The sequence below is a fragment of the Grampus griseus genome (assembly GCF_964374135.1).
Source record: "Grampus griseus genome assembly, chromosome: 10".
NCBI classification, from domain to species: domain Eukaryota; kingdom Metazoa; phylum Chordata; class Mammalia; order Artiodactyla; family Delphinidae; genus Grampus; species Grampus griseus.
Window position 1 is genome coordinate 35,419,905 of NC_139004.1, and position 18,985 is coordinate 35,438,889.

General features: G+C 39.8%; 1 protein-coding gene across 2 annotated transcripts in view; it reads left to right on the forward strand.

The window, feature by feature from the left end:
* The window catches only part of BTBD9 (BTB domain containing 9), a 418,266-nt gene that overhangs the window by 51,680 nt on the left and 347,601 nt on the right, over positions 1 to 18,985 (forward strand). For both annotated transcript variants that reach the window (XR_014297289.1, XM_082663104.1), the window contains exons 5-6: positions 3,644 to 3,863; positions 7,654 to 7,773. Coding sequence is in view for 1 of the 2 variants with exons in the window: in XM_082663104.1 (XP_082519230.1) it covers positions 3,644 to 3,863; positions 7,654 to 7,773 (340 nt within the window). In the remaining variant the exon portion in view is untranslated. The remainder of the gene's footprint in view (positions 1 to 3,643; positions 3,864 to 7,653; positions 7,774 to 18,985) is intronic.

Sequence of the window (18,985 nt, forward strand, 5' to 3'; positions counted from 1 at the left end):
CTTGGGACATTGCAGCAGAACTGAGGAGAAGCTTTGGACATTTCATGTAGTTACTGGTAGCTTGAAATTGATCAGCTGGTCAGTATAGGTGTCAGACCTGGGTTACTATAGACCCATGAAATTACCGTGAAAGGGAGTAATTAACCAGTTGAGGACCCCTCAGTTCTGGAATGATATGCTGCTCATAAATGTTAAATTCTTCATTTTGGAATAATTTAGTGGAAGCTCAAGGAGGAGATTATACAAATGCTTGAGAATCTTTTATGTAACTTATAAACTCGAGAAATTATTAAGTAGCAGACTGTTTTTCTACCTTTTTAATTATATGAATAGTAAAACTAATAATAGAAATAACTAAGGAAGCATATCACTTTCCTCTCAGACCCTAAAAAATATTTATTCAGACATTCATGCCATTTTTAAAAAATCAGATTTCTTCACAGTTAGGGAAAAAGGGGTCTAAAATTTCAGAACTGTTCCTTAGCTGATGGTCTGGAAGGATAGTTCTGCTTATTTTGAAATTATTGATGAGATTTATCTGTTTCTTTGTTCTTCCCTGGGTATAGGTTCTGAGTCTTTGGGGACTTTTCATGAAACATTGAGAGGTTCTATCTTGGGACTAGGGAATTAGTATCTAGGGGCATAAATACTAAATCTTTTTTTTTTTTTTTCTTTTTTTGTGGTACGCGGGCCTCTCACTGCTGTGGCCTCTCCCGTTGCGGAGCATAGGCTCCGGACGCGCAGGCTCAGTGGCCATGGCTTACGGGCCCAGCCTCTCTGCCACAACTACTGAGCCCACGTGCCACAACTACTGAAACCCATGTGCCTAGAGCCCATGCTCCGCAACAAGAGAAGCCACCGCAATGAGAAGGCTGCATACCACAGCAAAGAGTAGCCCCTGCTCGCCACATCTAGAGAAAGCCTGTGCGCAGCAGTGAAGACCCAATGCAGCCATAAACAAACAAACAAATAAATAATAAATAAGTAAATAAAATTTGTCTCATCTATCACATAAAGACAGTAATAGCAGTGAACCGTTAATACTTTGAAAACTCTTTGACTCTATTAGTATTCTGTCTTCCCAGTTGTAGTTTTTAGTATCTTTTAGTATCTTCATCTGTAAACTAGGGGGTTCACAAGTTATCTCTGCTGAGGATTCACAAATCACAAATTTGAAGCTTTTCTTTGCTTGCTTATAAAGTGCTTCATCTCTAGATTGGAGGCACCAGGAGGGCACAGCCTATCTCTCTCACAGGGTACCTGGTACAGAATGGGTCTTCAGTAAATGTTTTTTGACTAATTTAATTCTTATAGAGTACTTTGTAGACTTTATTTTTTAATTTTTTTATTTGGTTGCGCTGGGTATTAGTTGTGGCTCACCAGCTCCCTAGTTGCAGTAGGTGGGCCCCTTAGCTGTGGCATGCACGTGGGATCTAGTTACCTGACCAGGGTTCAGAGACCTGGGCCCCCTGCGTTGGGAGCGCAGAGTCTTAAATACTGCACCACCAGGGAAGTCCCATGGTACTTTAGCATATATTATTTATAGTGTAATTTTTACAGTAGCCCCGTGGGTGGGTTGGGTAAAATATTATTATTTTTAGATGAGAAAACAGATTCATAGAGACCAAGAGGCCTCATCAGGGATAATAAGTGGTAGAGCCTGAGTCTCAAACTTAGGTTTTCTCATTTTAAGTCCAACTTTCTAAAAAAAAAGCTATAATAGACTGTTTCTTTCCTTTGGGTCCTAAGTAACCTTAGAGGGAAGGGACTAGTAAGAGGGAAGAAGTATGGTCTTCCCATCAGAAACCCTTTATGAAGGTAGTAGCAGGGCAGGGCCCCTGGAAACAGATTGCATGTGTTCTGATAGCACCTCAGCTCCTTGCTGGCTGTATGGCCTTGGGCAACAAAGTCCATTTAACCTTTCTCTGCCCCCACTTTCCCATCTGTGAAATGGATATAATAGCAGTCCTACACTCAAAGGATTATTATGAGGAGTAAGTCACAGGAATTAATAAAGTTTGTTAAATAAATGAAAAATAAATATGAAGAATATGTGTGATTTTCATGAGCTAATAGAACGTAGAACGTTATAAACTGAGCACTTAGGCCTCTGGTGGTAAGAAGTTGATCATGACTAGGTTTTGTTTTCATTTGGTTTGGTTATCTCAGTTGCCGTAGTCTTTTGAAGGTTAATTAAACTTACCCCAACCCCCACTTTTCAGCTTCATTTTTAAATCATCTTTCCCTGTCTTCATTTGAAAAAAAGTTTCTAAACCCACATTTGCCAAGAAATCTACGATGATGAATTACTTACTCCTTTTCCCTAAGAGCCTAATTATAGCTCATACTTTCCCCTATTCAAATCACACAGCCAAGATGTACATATTCTGTGAGAATTCAGCATTTATTTACAGTCTGTAAACTTGCTTAGTTTTATGTGTGCTTTTATACATATTTTGTAATAATACTGGCAATCTTTTTTTTAGAGCTTACTCTGTGCTTTGCAAAGATCATCTCATTTAATCCTTAAACAAAAACACCTGGGAGATGTTGCCCTATTGAGAAATTGACGTTCAGAGAAAGTGACTTCCCCAAATTGATACCATCTGGTTAAAGGTGGCACCATTATTTAAACTCTGACTTTGAATCTCAGGCTCTTAACATCTACTTTATGCTGCCTGTTGTCTCTCCATGGAGAGTGTCAGTTTTAGAATGTTAGTACCTGGAAGACAGGTTCTAGATCTGTGAAGCAAAATTTGCAGAGGACTTCAGAGTCCCAGGAACAATTGACTCTTAGTACATCTAGTGTTGGAGAGGGGAGGGGGGTTAATTATAATCATAGTATTAATTTTTTTTTTTTTTTTGCGGTACGTGGGCCTCTCACTGTTGTGGCCTCTCCCATTGCAGAGCACAGGCTCCGGACGCGCAGGCTCAGCAGCCATGGCTCAGGAGCCTAGCCGCTCCGCGGCATGTGGGATCCTCCCGGACCGGGGCACGAACCCGTGTCCCCTGCATCGGCAGGCGGACTCTCAACCACTGCGCCACCAGGGAAGCCCCATAGTATTACTTTTGATGACAGACTGATTTTTTTTTTTGAATTTTTATTTTTAAAAATATTCAAGTGAAGTAAAAATATATCTTCTTTTAAACATATTCTTGGTTTTTAACTAATTGTTTCAGCACATCCTTGTATGACTAACAACTCCGCTGTATTGGGATCTTTCTCTTTCTGTTTTATAAGATGTATGACCTGTTTGCTTTGCTTTTATACTTCGTGCTCAGTCCAGATGGCAGGTACAGGTCATTTTACATGCTAGTTTTGTCCAGTAGATATTAAATTAAAGCTACTAATAGAATTAACTCAGTAGAGCTGGTTTGTTTGTCCTAGAACATGTTTTTTTCTAGTATTTACAACTTTTTCTTAGTAGTCTTAGTCCCAGGTACTTTGTGGCTGTGATGATGTCATTAAATTTCAACTGTGGTGGTATCTTAATCCTCACAGACACTCCATATCTCGTCTCTCTCGTTAAATTAAATGCATATACTAGCATCAACTAAAATGCTAGAATTTTATCTTTTTTCCCAAAATACGGAAAATTTCATAAGTAACCATTAACCTTACTTCTTCTATTTTTAACTGTAGTACCAGAAGAAAACATTGCAACTATGAAATATGGAGCCCAGGTGGTAAAAGGGGAGCTGAAGTCTGCCTTATTAGATGGTGACACTCAAAATTATGATTTGGATCATGGATTTTCTAGGCACCCAATTGATGATGACTGCCGTTCTGGCATCGAGATTAAGCTAGGTCAGCCGTCCATTATCAATCATATACGGATACTCCTGTGGGACCGAGATAGCCGGTGAGTCATTAGCATGACTTGGAGAGAAACTGACATGTCTGATTGAGATGGCCTAACTTTGTGGTCATCTGCTTTGGCTTAAGAGATTTGCTGGTTTATATCTTTGTCATCACTTTGCTATTTCTCTTGAAGTTTAGTTTTGGGGGAAGAATTAAAGGGTGCGTTTCTTTAAAAAATAACATTTTTTGCTTTTTTCTGCTTATAAAAGTAATGAATATGTGTTTATTGTGGAAAACAGAAAATGTAGAAAAGCACAAAGAAGAAAATAAATATTGCTAGTAATCTCACTGCCTATTATTAATTTTTATATTTGTCTAACCAGTACTTTTTTAAAATTAATTGATTTTATTTTTGGCTGTGTTGGATCTTCGTTGCTGAGTGCGGGCTTTCTCTAATTGTGGCTTGCGGGGGCTACTCTTTGTTGCAGTGCGTGGGCTTCTCATTGTGGTGGCTTCTCTTGTTGTGGAGCATGGTCTCTAGCTGCGCGGGCTTCAGTAGTTGTGGCACGTGGGCTCAGTAGTTGTGGCTCGTGGGCTCTAGAGTGCAGGCTCAGTAGTTGTGGCTCACGGGCTTGGTTGCTCCACGGCATGTGGGATCTTCCCAGACCAGGACTCGAACCCCTGCCCTGTGCATTGGCAGGTGTATTATTACCCTCTGCACCACCAGGGAAGCCCTAACCAGTATTTTTTTGTTATGCATAGTCTCACACATACATACACACACACACACACACACACACACACACACACACACACACACACACACACACACACACACACACACACACACACACACCAGAAACCTGTAAAACCACACATAGTTTTACAAAATAAAGGTTAGATGTACAAAAAGTAACTTCACTTTTCAATTAATACACTGTGAATATTCTACTCTTTTAAAAATATTCCTGTAAAATGTTACTTTTAAAAAATTTTTTTGAAATATAGTTTACTTATAATATGTTTAAGTTCTGTACATATATATATACAAATATGTTTTACATATATATTCTTTTTCATATTTTCCATTATGGTTTATTACATGATATTGAATATAGTTCCCTGTGTTATATAGTAGGGCCTTGTCATTTATCCATGTAAAATGTTACTTTTAATAGTTGTTTGGTATTCCACTATATGAGTTACCATGGTTTATTTACTTGATTCCTTACTTTTGGATATTATGATAACTTTTAAAATATACTTTATACTGTGGACAAAGAAAAAAAATTGTCTTTTGGTGTGAATAAATATCATTATCAAAACAAAAGAAATATGTGAAAAAAACTTGATGGGCTCCAGCCTAGGAACCCACCAGTTTCACAGTGCTTTCAAGATTCTGCCTTCCTTTCTAGCCACTCTGATGTTTTCACCCACTGAGTTCAGCCATGGCAGAAGTACCAGAGCAGTAGGATGACCAAGAACTGAACAGTCTCCCTCATTGCTGCTCGTCATTAACCTAAACCTGTACACCCAGTCTCTCTCTGGTGTACAGTCTCCTAGGCCCTACTCATGCCTCTTTGAGTCTGGGCATGAAGGGCTTAACAGTAAGGGTGATGAGACCCTGCAGATCTTGCTGGTTAGTTCATTTCTCTTGTTAGCACCACTGACCGCCACCCTGGCCTTTCAGGCCATTTGAGCCAAGTGTGAGGGAAGCTTTATGAAGTGAGAGTCAGCATTTCCCATGTGCGTGGGTATTGGAGGTTATCTCCAGGTTATCTCATTCTTTTTAATTAAGAATATGTTTCCTGATATGTATCGTTGGATATAATATGATGTTTAGTTGGCAAAGTGGAGCAAATTTCACGTATTATTTACAAGAGTCTCTGATTAATAATAGTAGTAGGCACTGTTCTAAAAGGTTTACATATATTAACTCATTTAGTTAATAATGCAATTAGTATAAAAATAATAAAGAAAAGGTTAGTACATTTGAAACTGTAAGTACTTATCATCATTTCCAGGATGTTAAATATTTATAGGCCACTTTGTTTTATTTTTTAATTTTTAATTAATTAATTTATTTTATTTATTTATTTTTGGCTGCGTTGGGTCTTCGTTGCCGCGCACGGGCTTTCTCTAGTTGTGGCTACTCTTTGTTGTGGTGCGCCGGCTTCTCATTGTGGTGGCTTGTCTTGTTGTGGAGCGTGGGCTCTAGGCACGCGGGCTTCCGTAGTTGTGGCTCGCGGGCTCTAGAGCGCAGGCTCAGTAGTTGTGGCGCACGGGCTTCGTTGCTCTGCGGCATGTGGGATCTTCCCGGACCAGGGCTTGAACCCGTGTCCCCTGCATTGGCAGGCGGATTCTTAACCACTGCGCCACCAGGGAAGCCCCAGTTTGTTTTAGTATGTGCGTTTCATTCACAGGGGACTTAACTTTACCATGTACTAGTTCCTTTCTCACAGAAGTTATCATTCTAAGCAAAGGTGAAAAATTCAGAATCTTAAGCCAAAAAGATTCTCACATGTGTTGTAAAATTATATCCTGCATTGCTGATAACCCAGAGAGGTTCAATAAAAGGTTATAACCAGTTTGAGACTGAGCCATAAAATGGATGGGAGTGAGGGGACAGCAGAAAATGAGGGGATGACACAAAATAAGCTGACCTTTTCTGGTCACAACTGTTGGTTGCAGGCTGACATTTATGGTCACCTAAATCTTCTGAGATTGTTCCTGTTGATATTACAGTACAAGTAATAACTGCATCTCAAATTTAAATTTGGCTTATGACAGGGGAATATAGATTTGTTCAGTATGGAACCAGCATGTAATGGTCCAGGGTAGCTGACCAGGGGAGGATGATAGGCTGTTTTCATTACTGCTAGATTATTAGCTGCCAAATTTTAAGTTGTACCGAAGAGGAATACATACGATCTCTTCACCCATGTCATTTATTTTTCTGCAGGCTGTATCTGTGTGTGGGATGGTAGGAGACTGGGAGGAAGCAGGAGATAAGCTGGCCTCTGTGAGGAACCATTCTGAGTTGGCTTCCCTCCTGAGACAGGAGGGCTGGGTGCTCAGGCCAGTGAAGGTAGAGGGAGAAGGCACACTTCTCTGTTTTCTGTCCTCTCTCTGTCATGGCTTTATTAACCTGTTAATACGGTATATGCAAGGCATCCTGGTCCTGTTATATCTTATATGCCTGATATGTGACAAGCACCGTGCTAGACCCCGGATATATGCAGATAAATATGGCATGGTCTGTGTTCTTAACCAGCTTGAGACCTTATAAGGCAGGCAGACATGCAAAGAGATAATTTCAATACATTGTGGCGAATGCTATGTTAGGGGGATCTATACACATTTCGTCATCATCAGAATTTGGTCATTATGCAGAAAATGTAATTCATGAATAGTGTATTTTTTGTACCTTTTAACATTTTATTAAAATATAACTTTGGGGGGCTTCCCTGGTGACGCACTGGTTAAGAATCCTCCCGCCAATGCAGGGGACATGGGTTCATGCCCTAGTCTGGGAAGATCCTACATGGTGCGGCGCAACTAAGCCTGTGTCACAACGACTGAGCCTGCACTCTAGAGCCCGCGAGCCACAGCTACTGAAGCCCGCACGCCTAGAGCCCGTGCTCCACAACAAGAGAATCCACCACAATGAGAAGCCCGCGCACCGCAAAGAAGAGTAGCCCCCGCTCGCCACAACTAGAGAAAGCCCAAGCACAGCAATAAAGACCCAACGCAGCCAAAAAAAAAAAAAAAAAAAGCTGCTAAAAAAATATAGCTTTGTATTGTTATTTTAATATGATACTTTTTTTCTGCCTTTTCCTTTTGATTCATAGGTCTTATTCATACTTCATTGAAGTCTCAATGGATGAACTTGATTGGATCAGAGTGATTGATCATTCGCAATATCTGTGTCGTTCTTGGCAGAAGCTGTATTTTCCAGCCCGTGTCTGCAGGTTAGTTCTCATGGCTTATAAATGCTTTTGATGTTTGTTTAAAGAGATCTGGATGTTGAGAAACAGATTTCATTTTTCTGTCTCATAGAGGAAAAGTTTTCCAGGAGGATATCAGTTACTAAATGCGTCCCAACTAAAAAACTTAGGGATACTATGGAAAATTAAGCATCTTAATATTTAGAGTGTACTGTGGAACTGTTTTGTACCATATTTATGTAAAGGCATGTAAATGAATAAGAAGGGACGACACACTGAGAAGTGGAAATGCTTTTTAAATTCCATGCTATACCTTGAAAGCAGAGTTATTGTTAGGGGGTGCGTTCTTTTCACAAAAACCATGAGAGATATTTCTGGAGGCTTCCCTGGCAGTCCTCAGGGCCAGGAGGAGATTTTTGGATGCCATTGTGCATGTTCTTTTTCTAGGTCAGTGGATATCAGTGGAGTTTGAAAGAGCAGGTGTTTCTAGTGGGGTTGGGTTTGGGGCAAGGGAGGCTGAGCTGGTGGGGCTCCAGGCTCACACCTTCCCTTCAACCAGAGCACCTTAACTTTTATTGTCTTTATGTATTTTAGCTCCATGTAAGTTTGTTTTTTAAAAAGTACTGATAAGCTATTCTAACATTTCATATTCTTACTTTAGATGTCAGCCATCTTTTAAGCTTTCTTTCTGAAATTCTACAAAACCAGTATGAATAATGAATTTGGGAGTTGGGAAAGGTGGTTAAAGGCCCCTGAAATTCTGTTGTGTTTTTTCTATTGTGATTTTCCCCTTGGAAATTTCCCTCAGATATTCTTTACCCTAAACTCAAGAGATTGAAGGCAGAAAGTGATTGGTTCGTTTAATTAAGTGTGTCAAGAAGGGATATGGTGGGTGTAAGCCAGGGAGCTCGTGGAGCTGGCCCCTTAGCCACTCCGCTCCACACCCGTACGCGTGACCCCAGCTGACATCCCTGTATGGCTGAGTTGGAGCAGATGGGGATGCCCCACAGCACTTACTCTGTCAGTCAGAAGGCACCCTTATACTTATTAAACGCATGATCTGACAGCATCAGGCTGAATTCTTACTTCTACCACAGGAACTCCACAAAACCTTTCAGCCTCTGGTACAGTAAAGAGTGTCGCCTACATTTTTTTTTATTATGGGTATGACTGGACACAATATTGTTACCCAAGGATACTCTTGTGTGGAAATGAAGAAAATCAATTTCATTTCCCTAAAGAGGGACTAAAGTGTCTCAGGTCTAGCAGTTGCTCTTTTATCAGAGGAGTTTTGAATGGATTAAAATGAGAGGGACAAGAAATTGAGTGAAGATTCTGTATCTCAGAACTGCCTAGGGATACTTTGAGAGTGACAGAGGGGCCCCGAGGTAGAGGAGGGGATTGAGTCTGCATCGACTGACATTATTATGGCTGTATCAGATTAAAAAATAAGCAGCATAACAACCAAAGTGTCTGACGTGGACCAAAGGACTGTGTGTTTGTATTTAATTTGAAACACTAGGAGCACGACTCCCAGAACAAATCATCGTGACTGTAATACCAGCTATGATAGAGGCTGTGTGCTTTACCCATCTGAAAACTCCTACTCTGTGGAGGGAGACGTGTACCCTCAGTCGTGATCTCTGGCTTTTAGAAAATATAATTCCTCTCATTTATTAATGGGTATTATTTATACTCCCTTTTCCTTATTTTGTCTTTCCTGTGTGGCCTTGCCTTTGTTGATGTTGCTTTTATGTGTTGTAGAGCCTGGCTGTTTTCATGATTCTAGTTTTTGTCTTGGTATAGCCAGCTCCCACACTGGTTGAGAAAAACTGAGCAAAGGTGATGTTAGAGACAGTGATAACAGGAAAAGGAAGGAGTCTTGATATGCATTTTAGTGAGAAAGCATTTTAATATTTATAACCACTTTAACTTACTATGTTACTACATTCCTTCATAAACTCTGCCTTTTGTAATAGTTTGGAATTTTGGAAGTATTTTAAAATGAACTTAAGAATAAGTCCCTATTGATTATCCAAGGATGTTTCATGCTTGGTGTTTCTTATCTTCACAATCATTTATTGACTTCCTAAACAATGTTCTAAATACACTTCTTTCAGGGACTTCACTGGGCACATATAAATTCTTTATTTCCTTAGCACGTAAGTGTTCACTTTGCATTGTGTTAGTTAATTTGAACATTTGTATGTCACTCTTGTTCTTCAGTGTCCTTTGCATGTTTGTCTTGCCTCTCATACTAAAATTACAAGCTCTTGGAAGCAAGGAGTATGGATTCTAATCTTTCAGTATTCTTGTGCAGTTCTCAAGTTATGACCTTGTATGCAGTAGGTACTCTATAAATGTTAGCACAGGTTTGGGGTCAAGGCACTGACCAGGTAATGAAGAGAGACTGATTCAATATTAATATGTACATATATTCATTGGTGCTTTTTATCCAAGTATTTGTTAAAATGTATATCTGTGCTGGAAAACTCTGGAGTGGTAAATGGTTCTGTACTCTTTGCAAAGTCTACTTTCTGTTTTTTCTTCAGGAAACTGAATTTCGAGGTTAATTCTGAAGGATGCAAGTGTTGTATATTGATGAAAGATTTCATTTAATATATTCACTAAAGAAGAGATACTCTGTGAATTGTGAGATTACCCAGCCCTCTCTCTTGAGTCTAGGTTGAACTGTATGTAAATCAGCATCGGGTAGTAGGAAAATCATGGGCTGCAGAGTTAGAGCTCTTCTCAAATCCTGGTTTCATCTAATATTGGCATTGTGATCTTAGTAAAGTTGTGCCTCTCCAAGCCCTCATTTCTACACCAGTGAAACAGGAATAACAGCACCCTTCCTGGGGTCTGCTGTGGAGGGTTAGATGACAGAGCATATGTACAAGTACTGAGCACAATGCCTGGCCCAAAGTTAGAGGCTCAGTAAATAGTTGTTTTTATTACCTTTTCTACTTTCTGAGACTCTGAACTGGTGTTTGGCCTTCAGAGAAAGAGAGCCATCCTGCCATTCTCTGTAGCCATGGTGGCTCTCAGTGGTGGCTCTCAGTATGAGGAAACTGTTCCTTATCTCAGGAGTGTGGTCCTTTCAGCACTTTTCCATATTGCCAGTCCACACACATGCCTTCCATGGTTCTCTTTATCTTAGTAATCTTCCCATTTGTATGTTTCCAACAGTTTTCATACATTTTGGTTTTGGTAAAGCATTTTTTAATTGTGGTAAAATATATATAACATAAAATTTGCCATTTATATATCCTGTGGAATGTAATTTAGTCAGCATTTCCCCTCACCGAGATAGTGGTGATAAGGATAATGTCAGGCTTCAAAGCTGGAGTGATGATTACAACCACAACAGTGAATGGAGAGAAATGGTCTGCTCTTTCTTTCTGGGTCCTTTTTAGGAATGCATTGTGGGTCAAGTGGGGACTGCTCAATGTAGCCAAAAGCTTAGACTAATAACAACCCCCTAGCCCCCAGCTGGAAATGAAGAAAAATGATGTCAATTTTGGTACAGTTTTTCATATGATACTCAGAACCATCTTATATCTTATCAGCTTTGCCTTTTTCAGGAAAAGGAAATTTCTGCTTTATCCATAAAGTCCCCAACCTTCAAACTGTCTTCTTGGCTATCTAGTAAGCTCTCTTCAAGTCCTTCCACAGCTTTCTTAGTTGGTAGAGCCTAGGACTGAACAAAAAACACTAACAAGGAGTGGAAATATTGAGTGCCCTGGGATGCTTTAAATTTTTTTTCTGGCTTTTTCTCAACACGATGCTGGTAATTTGGCAGCTGCAAAATGTTGCTGAAATATGAGAAGACTTGAAAACATGGATGTGAATGCGTACAGAGGTAGCCCGCATAAGGCTGGTAGCTGGAATTACAAAAGTGAACTTGGTATAAAACCTGGGAGTTGAGGGAGAGGAATAGTGGGCCTAAAAGCACAGTCCTTAAGAATATAGCTATTGAGAGAGGGAAGGAAAGAGTAGGTGGCAGACAGGTGTACTGCAGGGGCTGGTCAGAGAGTTAGAGGAGAATCCGGGGGAGCACAGAGGCCAGAAAGGGTGTTGAGAAGGGTGCATCTTGATGGTTCAGAACATGGCATAGGATGGATGAACTCACTTAACACAAAACTGAGCTTCTTTCTTCCTTTCCTTTTGTTTTTAATTATCAAAATGGAAATGTCTTTTTATGACATTTTAATTATAAAATTATGATGTAGTACACATTTTAAATATTGATAAAGCTTGCCCTCTGATACGGCTGTACTCAGTCTCTACCAATAGCACATAGAAATGCCCCTTCTCCAAACCCTCACCAATGCAGGCGTTGTCAGCATTTTGCCAATGTGATTTATGATCTGTAAAAAATTGTCTTACTTTAAGTTGGATTTCTTTTATCGTCTGTGAAGTGTAGGGTATCTTATAATACTTGACATTTGTTATTTCTCATTTATAAAAGCCTATTTTTGTCTTTTGCATATTTTTCTTCTGGGGTGATTATCTTTTTGGTTTTGGCTTGTGAGAACTTTATGTTGGTATGTACACCTTGATACATATACACATATATATCGTATATATGCGGTGTATATATACATGTAGACGTATATTTGTGTATGTATGATTATACTTTTGCCTATCATGTACTGTGCAATTTGTTATTAGTTTTTAGTGTTTTATTAGTACTTTTTACCATATAGAATTTTATGTTTAAAAAAATGTAGTCAAATCTGTCAGTCCTTTTTATGGTTTCTGGTGGTCTGATATCATGTTTAGAAAGGTGTTCCTCACTCCAACGTTAAAGAGTGTTATATTTTTATAAATTTTTTCTGCTACTTGTTATTTTTATCTTTGTATCTAAATATTTAATCCAGCCAGAATATTTTTCATGTATCTTTTCAGATTAGGGATAGTCAGTTGACCAAGACCATTTACTTAATAATCGTTCCTTACCATACTAGTATGAACAGCCATATTTATCATGTGCTAAATTCTCGTATATACTCCACTCTGTTCATTGATTTCTTTGACTGTTAATGAAAGTGTTTTAATCATTGTAGTTTTCCTTTCCCTCCTTTTTCTTCCTTTCTTCGAGTGAGAGATTATAATGTGCCAAATGTGTCATGGACAAAAGGGTGCTGTAGAGCATCTGCTGGCCTGTCTTCTAGTCTCAGTGGTCACAGTAGAGGTCATAAATGATGAAAAACATCTCACTAGAACGGTTCTACTTTCACTTACAACAAGAAATTTAGGCATGCTTCACCAGCTAAGAAAATAGATTTTTCTTCATTTATTCATCTGTTTATTCATCCATTACTCACTCATTTCACAAATAAGCTCCTACTTTGTGCTATGCATTGTACTGGATACTGAGGCCATAACACTGAAGAAGACTGCCAAGATCTCTGCTCTCATAGAATTTGGGAGGAACAGATATAAACAATAAGAGCACAACAGGTAATTGTAAATGTTGTGAAAATGATACTGTGATAGTGACCCAGGGTCAAGAGGAGGAGAGTAGTTATTTAAAATAGGTGATCATGGGAAGCCCGAGAGGGGAGCTGGGTGTTTTAAATTGAGATTAAGGAGGTGATATTCTCTGGTCATTGTTGTAGATATTTAGGCTTTCTTTGGTGTACATCGAATGTTATTCAAGAGTAACTGGTCTACTCTAGGAGGCCTCATTAAATGAATACTAAAACTGTACTGTTTTTTGGTTTAGGGCACTTTTATTGCAGTTTTAATCTCTTTTATTGCTACCATACATTCCAAGTCCCCTCTCATCCCGGCCATCAGTAGATGCAGCATAATTTTTTTACCCATTTTCATTAGATTATAGTACCTTACAGTGCTATAGATATACAAGACATAAAACAAATGAGAAAATAAACATTGCTATTTATGGAAGCATTCTTTCCCTACCGTATTAACCTTGTACAAAAGCGTGTGTGTCTTCCACCTTTTCTCTTTTGTTCTCCGCCTGACCCCCTGGGCATTGATATATTTATTTACTTTTAAAGGTAGACAGTTTTACATTAATCAGTGGTTCACCAGGATGCTTTATAATCATAGCTAGAATTATGCCGAGCCTTTACTTTCTTTATATGATTGGTGTCTTCAGAAGTCAAGAAATGCCTTATTCTGTTGTAAAGGAAGAAGGAACAGTTTCACTTTTTAAAAGTAATCATTTTAGTTCACACTTAGTTTGAATTGTACCTCCACCTATAACTTTGATACCATAATTGAATTAGTATAGAGCAACCTGCAGACAGAACAGTCTCTTCTAAGAGTGCAAAGCAAAATGTAGCCACATGGTGTCACTAAATCGTAACAATTTTACTTGGGGCTAAAGAGAGATTAAAATTGATTTTTTAAAAATAAAACCATATTTAAATATAAATTTTCTGAAGTCTGTGATTTGTGAAATAGCATGTAAAATTATTTGTACTATTGAAGTCCTTCTACTCATGTGGAGCATTAATTATGCCTGAAGTCCACAGAGGTACATTCAGGTGCTAGCCAGCCCTTGACTCGTAGTCTGCCAAGTATAGTGGGCTTCTGTAGTAGAGCTATTCAGTTTTATACAAATAAGTTCTTTTTTTCTCTTAATTTTTTTTATCAAGTAAGTTCTTTTTTTTATCAAGTAAGTTCTTTTTTTTAATCTTTCTTTGGAATTTTGAAATAAATAGAAGAGTAACCCAAAGGAGAGAGATCCATTAAATATTTATAAGGAATCAGGGAGCAGAAGAAAGGAGGAGTGAGGAAAAGAGAGTGAGGGTTACAGGACCTCAGAGGAGAGACAGGAAGAGAACAGTCTAACATTTATTGAGTATCTATTGTGGGCCAGACACACATTGCTTCCGTGTATGATTCTCATGATAGCTCTAGGAGAGAAACACCACTAACTACCTTCATTTTACAAATGAGGAAACTGAGCCTCAGAGAAGTTAAATATGCAGGTCTGTGACTACACAGTTAACGTCACAATCCTACGTTGCCTCTGCAGACTGTGAGGTGAAGAAATAGCTCTGCTTAAGAGTAGGGGGAGACATGGAGCCCTGGAGAAGCTCTTGCCGCCTTTTTGGCGGGGACAGTTTCCACGAATGCTGAAACAGAGGGCCTGGGGTGGCCACACTCTGCTCGTGCTGGCCATAGCCACCTGCATGACAAGGATACTGATGAGGGGGAGGAGGAGGATGAACAGTTGGGGAAGTTTTCTCTTTTAAAATGCCCCAAAGGGAGTGTAGCAATCCTTTATGTATGTTTTGTCAGTTTGTCAATAGAACTTTGAATTTTCCTGCCCCTTTATTCGCCATAAGATCATTTTAGACTTTATTATTCCAGAGTGAACCTGGTGTTCTTAACTCCTGATTTGTTTTGCTTCAGCTATATTTATTTATTTTTTAATAAATTTATTTATTTTATTTATTTTTGGCTGCGTTGGGTCTTCATTGCTGCTTGCGGGGTTTTCTCTAGTTGCGGAGAGTGGGGGCTACTCTTCATTGCGGTGCGGGTGCGCGGGCTTCTCATTGTGGTGGCTTCTGTTGTTGCGGAGCATGGGCTCTAGGTGCACAGGCTTCAGTGGTTGCGGCTTGCGGGCTCTAGAGTACAGGCTCAGTAGTTGTGGCGCATGGGCTTAGTTGTTCTGCAGCATGTGTGATCTTCCTGGACCAGGGCTCAAACCCGTGTCCCCTGCATTGGCAGACAGATTCTTAACCACTGTGCCACCAGCTGTATTTAGAAACAAGTTTCATATATTATGGAATTTCGTTTCACAAGATCTCTTTACATCTTGAACTGCTTTTTTTTTTTTTTTAGTTGAGGAATTTCCTATTTATTATTTTCACTTAGGATCCTCTTATTAGACCAAAAATATTTTTCACTGTGTTTTTTTGTGTGTGTGGTACGCGGGCCTGTCACTGTTGTGGCCTCTCCCGTTACGGAGCACAGGCTCTGGAGGCGCAGGCTCAGCGGCCATGGCTCACGGGCGCAGCCGCTTCGCGGCATGTGGGATCTTCCTGGACCAGGGCACGAACACGTGTCCCCTGCATCGGCAGGCGGACTCTCAACCACTGCGCCACCAGGGAAGCCCTCCACTGTATTTTATATTCTGTAAGACCTTTGAGACATGGCTGTTTGTACTTAAGTTTTTCAGCTGAATCTAGACTTTTTGTTTTTGTTTCATTTTTGTTTAAAGGATAATAACATGTTGAGCTTCTTTTGTGTGTAGTGGAGGACTTGAAACATGAGAAAATAGAACAGGGTTGTCCTTTTTCTTTGCATTTTATTTTATAATTTTAGAATATAAATTAGTATCTCTTAATAAGTGTGAGGTGATGTTAATAACACCAATGACCTGTTATTACTACCACAAACAGCCGTTGTGTGTTTTTCATTCTGGAAGGGCAAGAGCTATGTATGGTAGTGGTACAGTTGCTTCCCAAGCAGTCAGGTTCAGGATTAAGCTGAGATAGTACCCCCCTAGTTGATCATCAAACATCTTTTTTTTCCTGCTTTCCCTCTCCTCAATTCTACTCTATTACTTATAAGACTTATTCATTCATACATTTATTCAACAAACAGGTATTTATTGAATACCTGTTATATTGCAGGCACTTAGTTTAGGTGCCACCATAAAAGGGTGGACAAGACACAGTTGCTGCTCTTAAGAATTTCATGATATAATAGGAGTGACAACTTTCTAAAGATTGATAAAGTAAGATATGATCAGTGCAATAATAGAGATATTTATATATATATAATATATATATATGCATATATATATATGGTATGCTGGAGCATAGTTATGGGTGATCCTACTGAAGAAAGAATTTGGACAAAGGGACCAAGGGATTGAGCAGGAAAAAATAAGTGAAAAGGATGCTCTTTGTTCTCTTGCCAAAGGCAGAGTATGCAGTGGACTTGGTCAAATCTAAACTCTTCACCCAAAACTCTCCATCATTGGGCCCTTCTGCTTCTTTAGCTTCATCTTTGGTTCTTATTAGAAATTCCCTGCTTGGTCTCAGCAGTCAAAATCATCTATTTAACGGGAATTCCCTGGCTGTCCAGTGGTTAGGACTCCATGCCTTCACTACCGAGGACCTGGGTTCAATCCCTGGTTGGGGAACTAAGATCCCACAAGCTATGTGGCGTGGCCAAAAAAACCAAAAATTCCCTATTTACCATCTACCTGCTCATGCCTTCTACCTATGTCCCTAAGCTCAGAGAAAGTATGTGACTGACAGTTCTCTCTTCATGTGACCCTGAATAACTGTTTCAGATATCTGGGACTTGGTTTCATTTAAAGTTTTTTTTAAACTTCTTTCAACAAGACTAGAGGAGTCCCTGTGAAGAACCATGAATTAGGTTAATTTTCACAAGTAATATTCAGAGAATAGTAAAAATACCCAAGAAGTGAAGGCAAAAAAAAATCCCTCTGCTGGAGCCAGGATTTGAGCCAGTGTGTCTTTTGCTTAGAAAAATAATGCATTTTTGTAGGTACTTTGTTGTTGGGTACATGCTGTCTGTAAGGAAGTTAACATGGTTGTGTCAGTTTTCCAATTCGAGATCTCCTTTTGGAATCTCTTTTGGCACTGTGGCTCTCCCAGCACTTACTTATGGAACTTAGGAAATCCTGACCCAGGAAGCCATACACTGAACTATTGGGCATGGGACTGTGGGTCTGTCAAGTAGAAAGCAAGGAAGGAATAGAAGACAAACCCATCTGGGACTTCAGGGTCCTTCATATGACCCAGGGGCCTCCAGCATAGGAAACAGAGGCAAAGGTGAGCTATAGAAATGGGAGCAGAAAGCCAGTGATTAATGGAAATGGTGGGGAAGAGCTTCCAGGACCTCCATCCCAGCTTCGGGACTGAATGAGGAAATAATATCAGAAGAGTGAAGCTTCACTAACTTTTCTTTTTGGAAGGTCAAGAAGAAGGACTGCTAGATCTTAGAGGTAAAAACAAATAAACTTGGACACAGATTTATTTGTGAATTACATAGTCATTTTCCGGGGGCTTCCCTGGTGGCACAGTGGTTGAGAGTCCACCTGCTGATGCAGGGGACGTGGGTTCGTGCCCCGGTCCGGGAAGATCCCACATGCTGCAGAGCGGCTGGGCCCGTGAGCCATGGATGCTGAGCCTGCGCGTCCGAAGCCTGTGCTCTGCAACGGGAGAGGCCACAACAGTGAGAGGCCCGCGTACTGCCAAAAAAAAAAAAAAAAAAAAAAACTGCTACATAGTCATTTTCCAATCCTGTTTACTTTGGAAATGGTAATCTCAAGAAGATACTGGTTAAGTAGTTAATAATTCTCTCAGTGGAGAGTTAGGACTACGTATATATATTTTAAATTAATTAATTAATTAATTTTGTGCTGCGTTGGGTGTTTGTTGCTGCACGCGGGCTTTCTTTAGTTGCAGCGAGCGTGGGCTACTCTTTGTTGTGGTGTGTGGGCTTCTGATTGTGGTGGCTTCTCTTGTTGTGGAGCACGGGCTCTAGGCGTGCAGGCTTCAGTAGTTGTGGCACGCAGGCTCAGTAGTTGTGGCTTAAGGGCTCTAGAGCACAGGCTCAGTAGTTGTGGCTTAGTTTCTCCGCAGTATGTAGGGTCTTCCTGGACCAGGGCTCGAACCCATATCCCCTGCCTTGGCAGGCGGATTCTTAACCACTACACCACCATGGAAGCCCCCTAGGCTTACGTATATTTAAATTTCACCCCACACTGCCTAGCATTTATTGCTCTGACCTTTCATAACATTTATAGCTTGAATCATCCAATTTAGCCATTAATTACATAATATATCTTGTATATCTTGTAATTATTTTGTGGTTCCTGGACCTCACTGTATATTCCTTTGATAGTAGTTGCTCATCAGATATCTTGTTGAATCCCTTTATGCCTCTAACATTCTTGAATGCAGGTGGTTGGTTAATAATCATTTTTTTTTCTGGAAAAATCCTTTTAACACTGCTGTTTTTTCCAGTGTTAAAAGGAGATACTAAGAAACGAGACTATTTTATTCTTTCCATAGAAAATATGCTTAAAGAGAACTGTATGTACAAGTCCCATGGTTAATGGAATCATCAGAGCTTTCTCAGTCATCATTATAAATGGTACACGTTCTCTAGATCAGGATGCTTTCTGTGGATACAAGGTTAGCTCAAGAGACAGTGGACCAGAAGTGAAACCAGATTGCTTGTCAGCTGCCAGCAATTCTGGGCAGAGTGC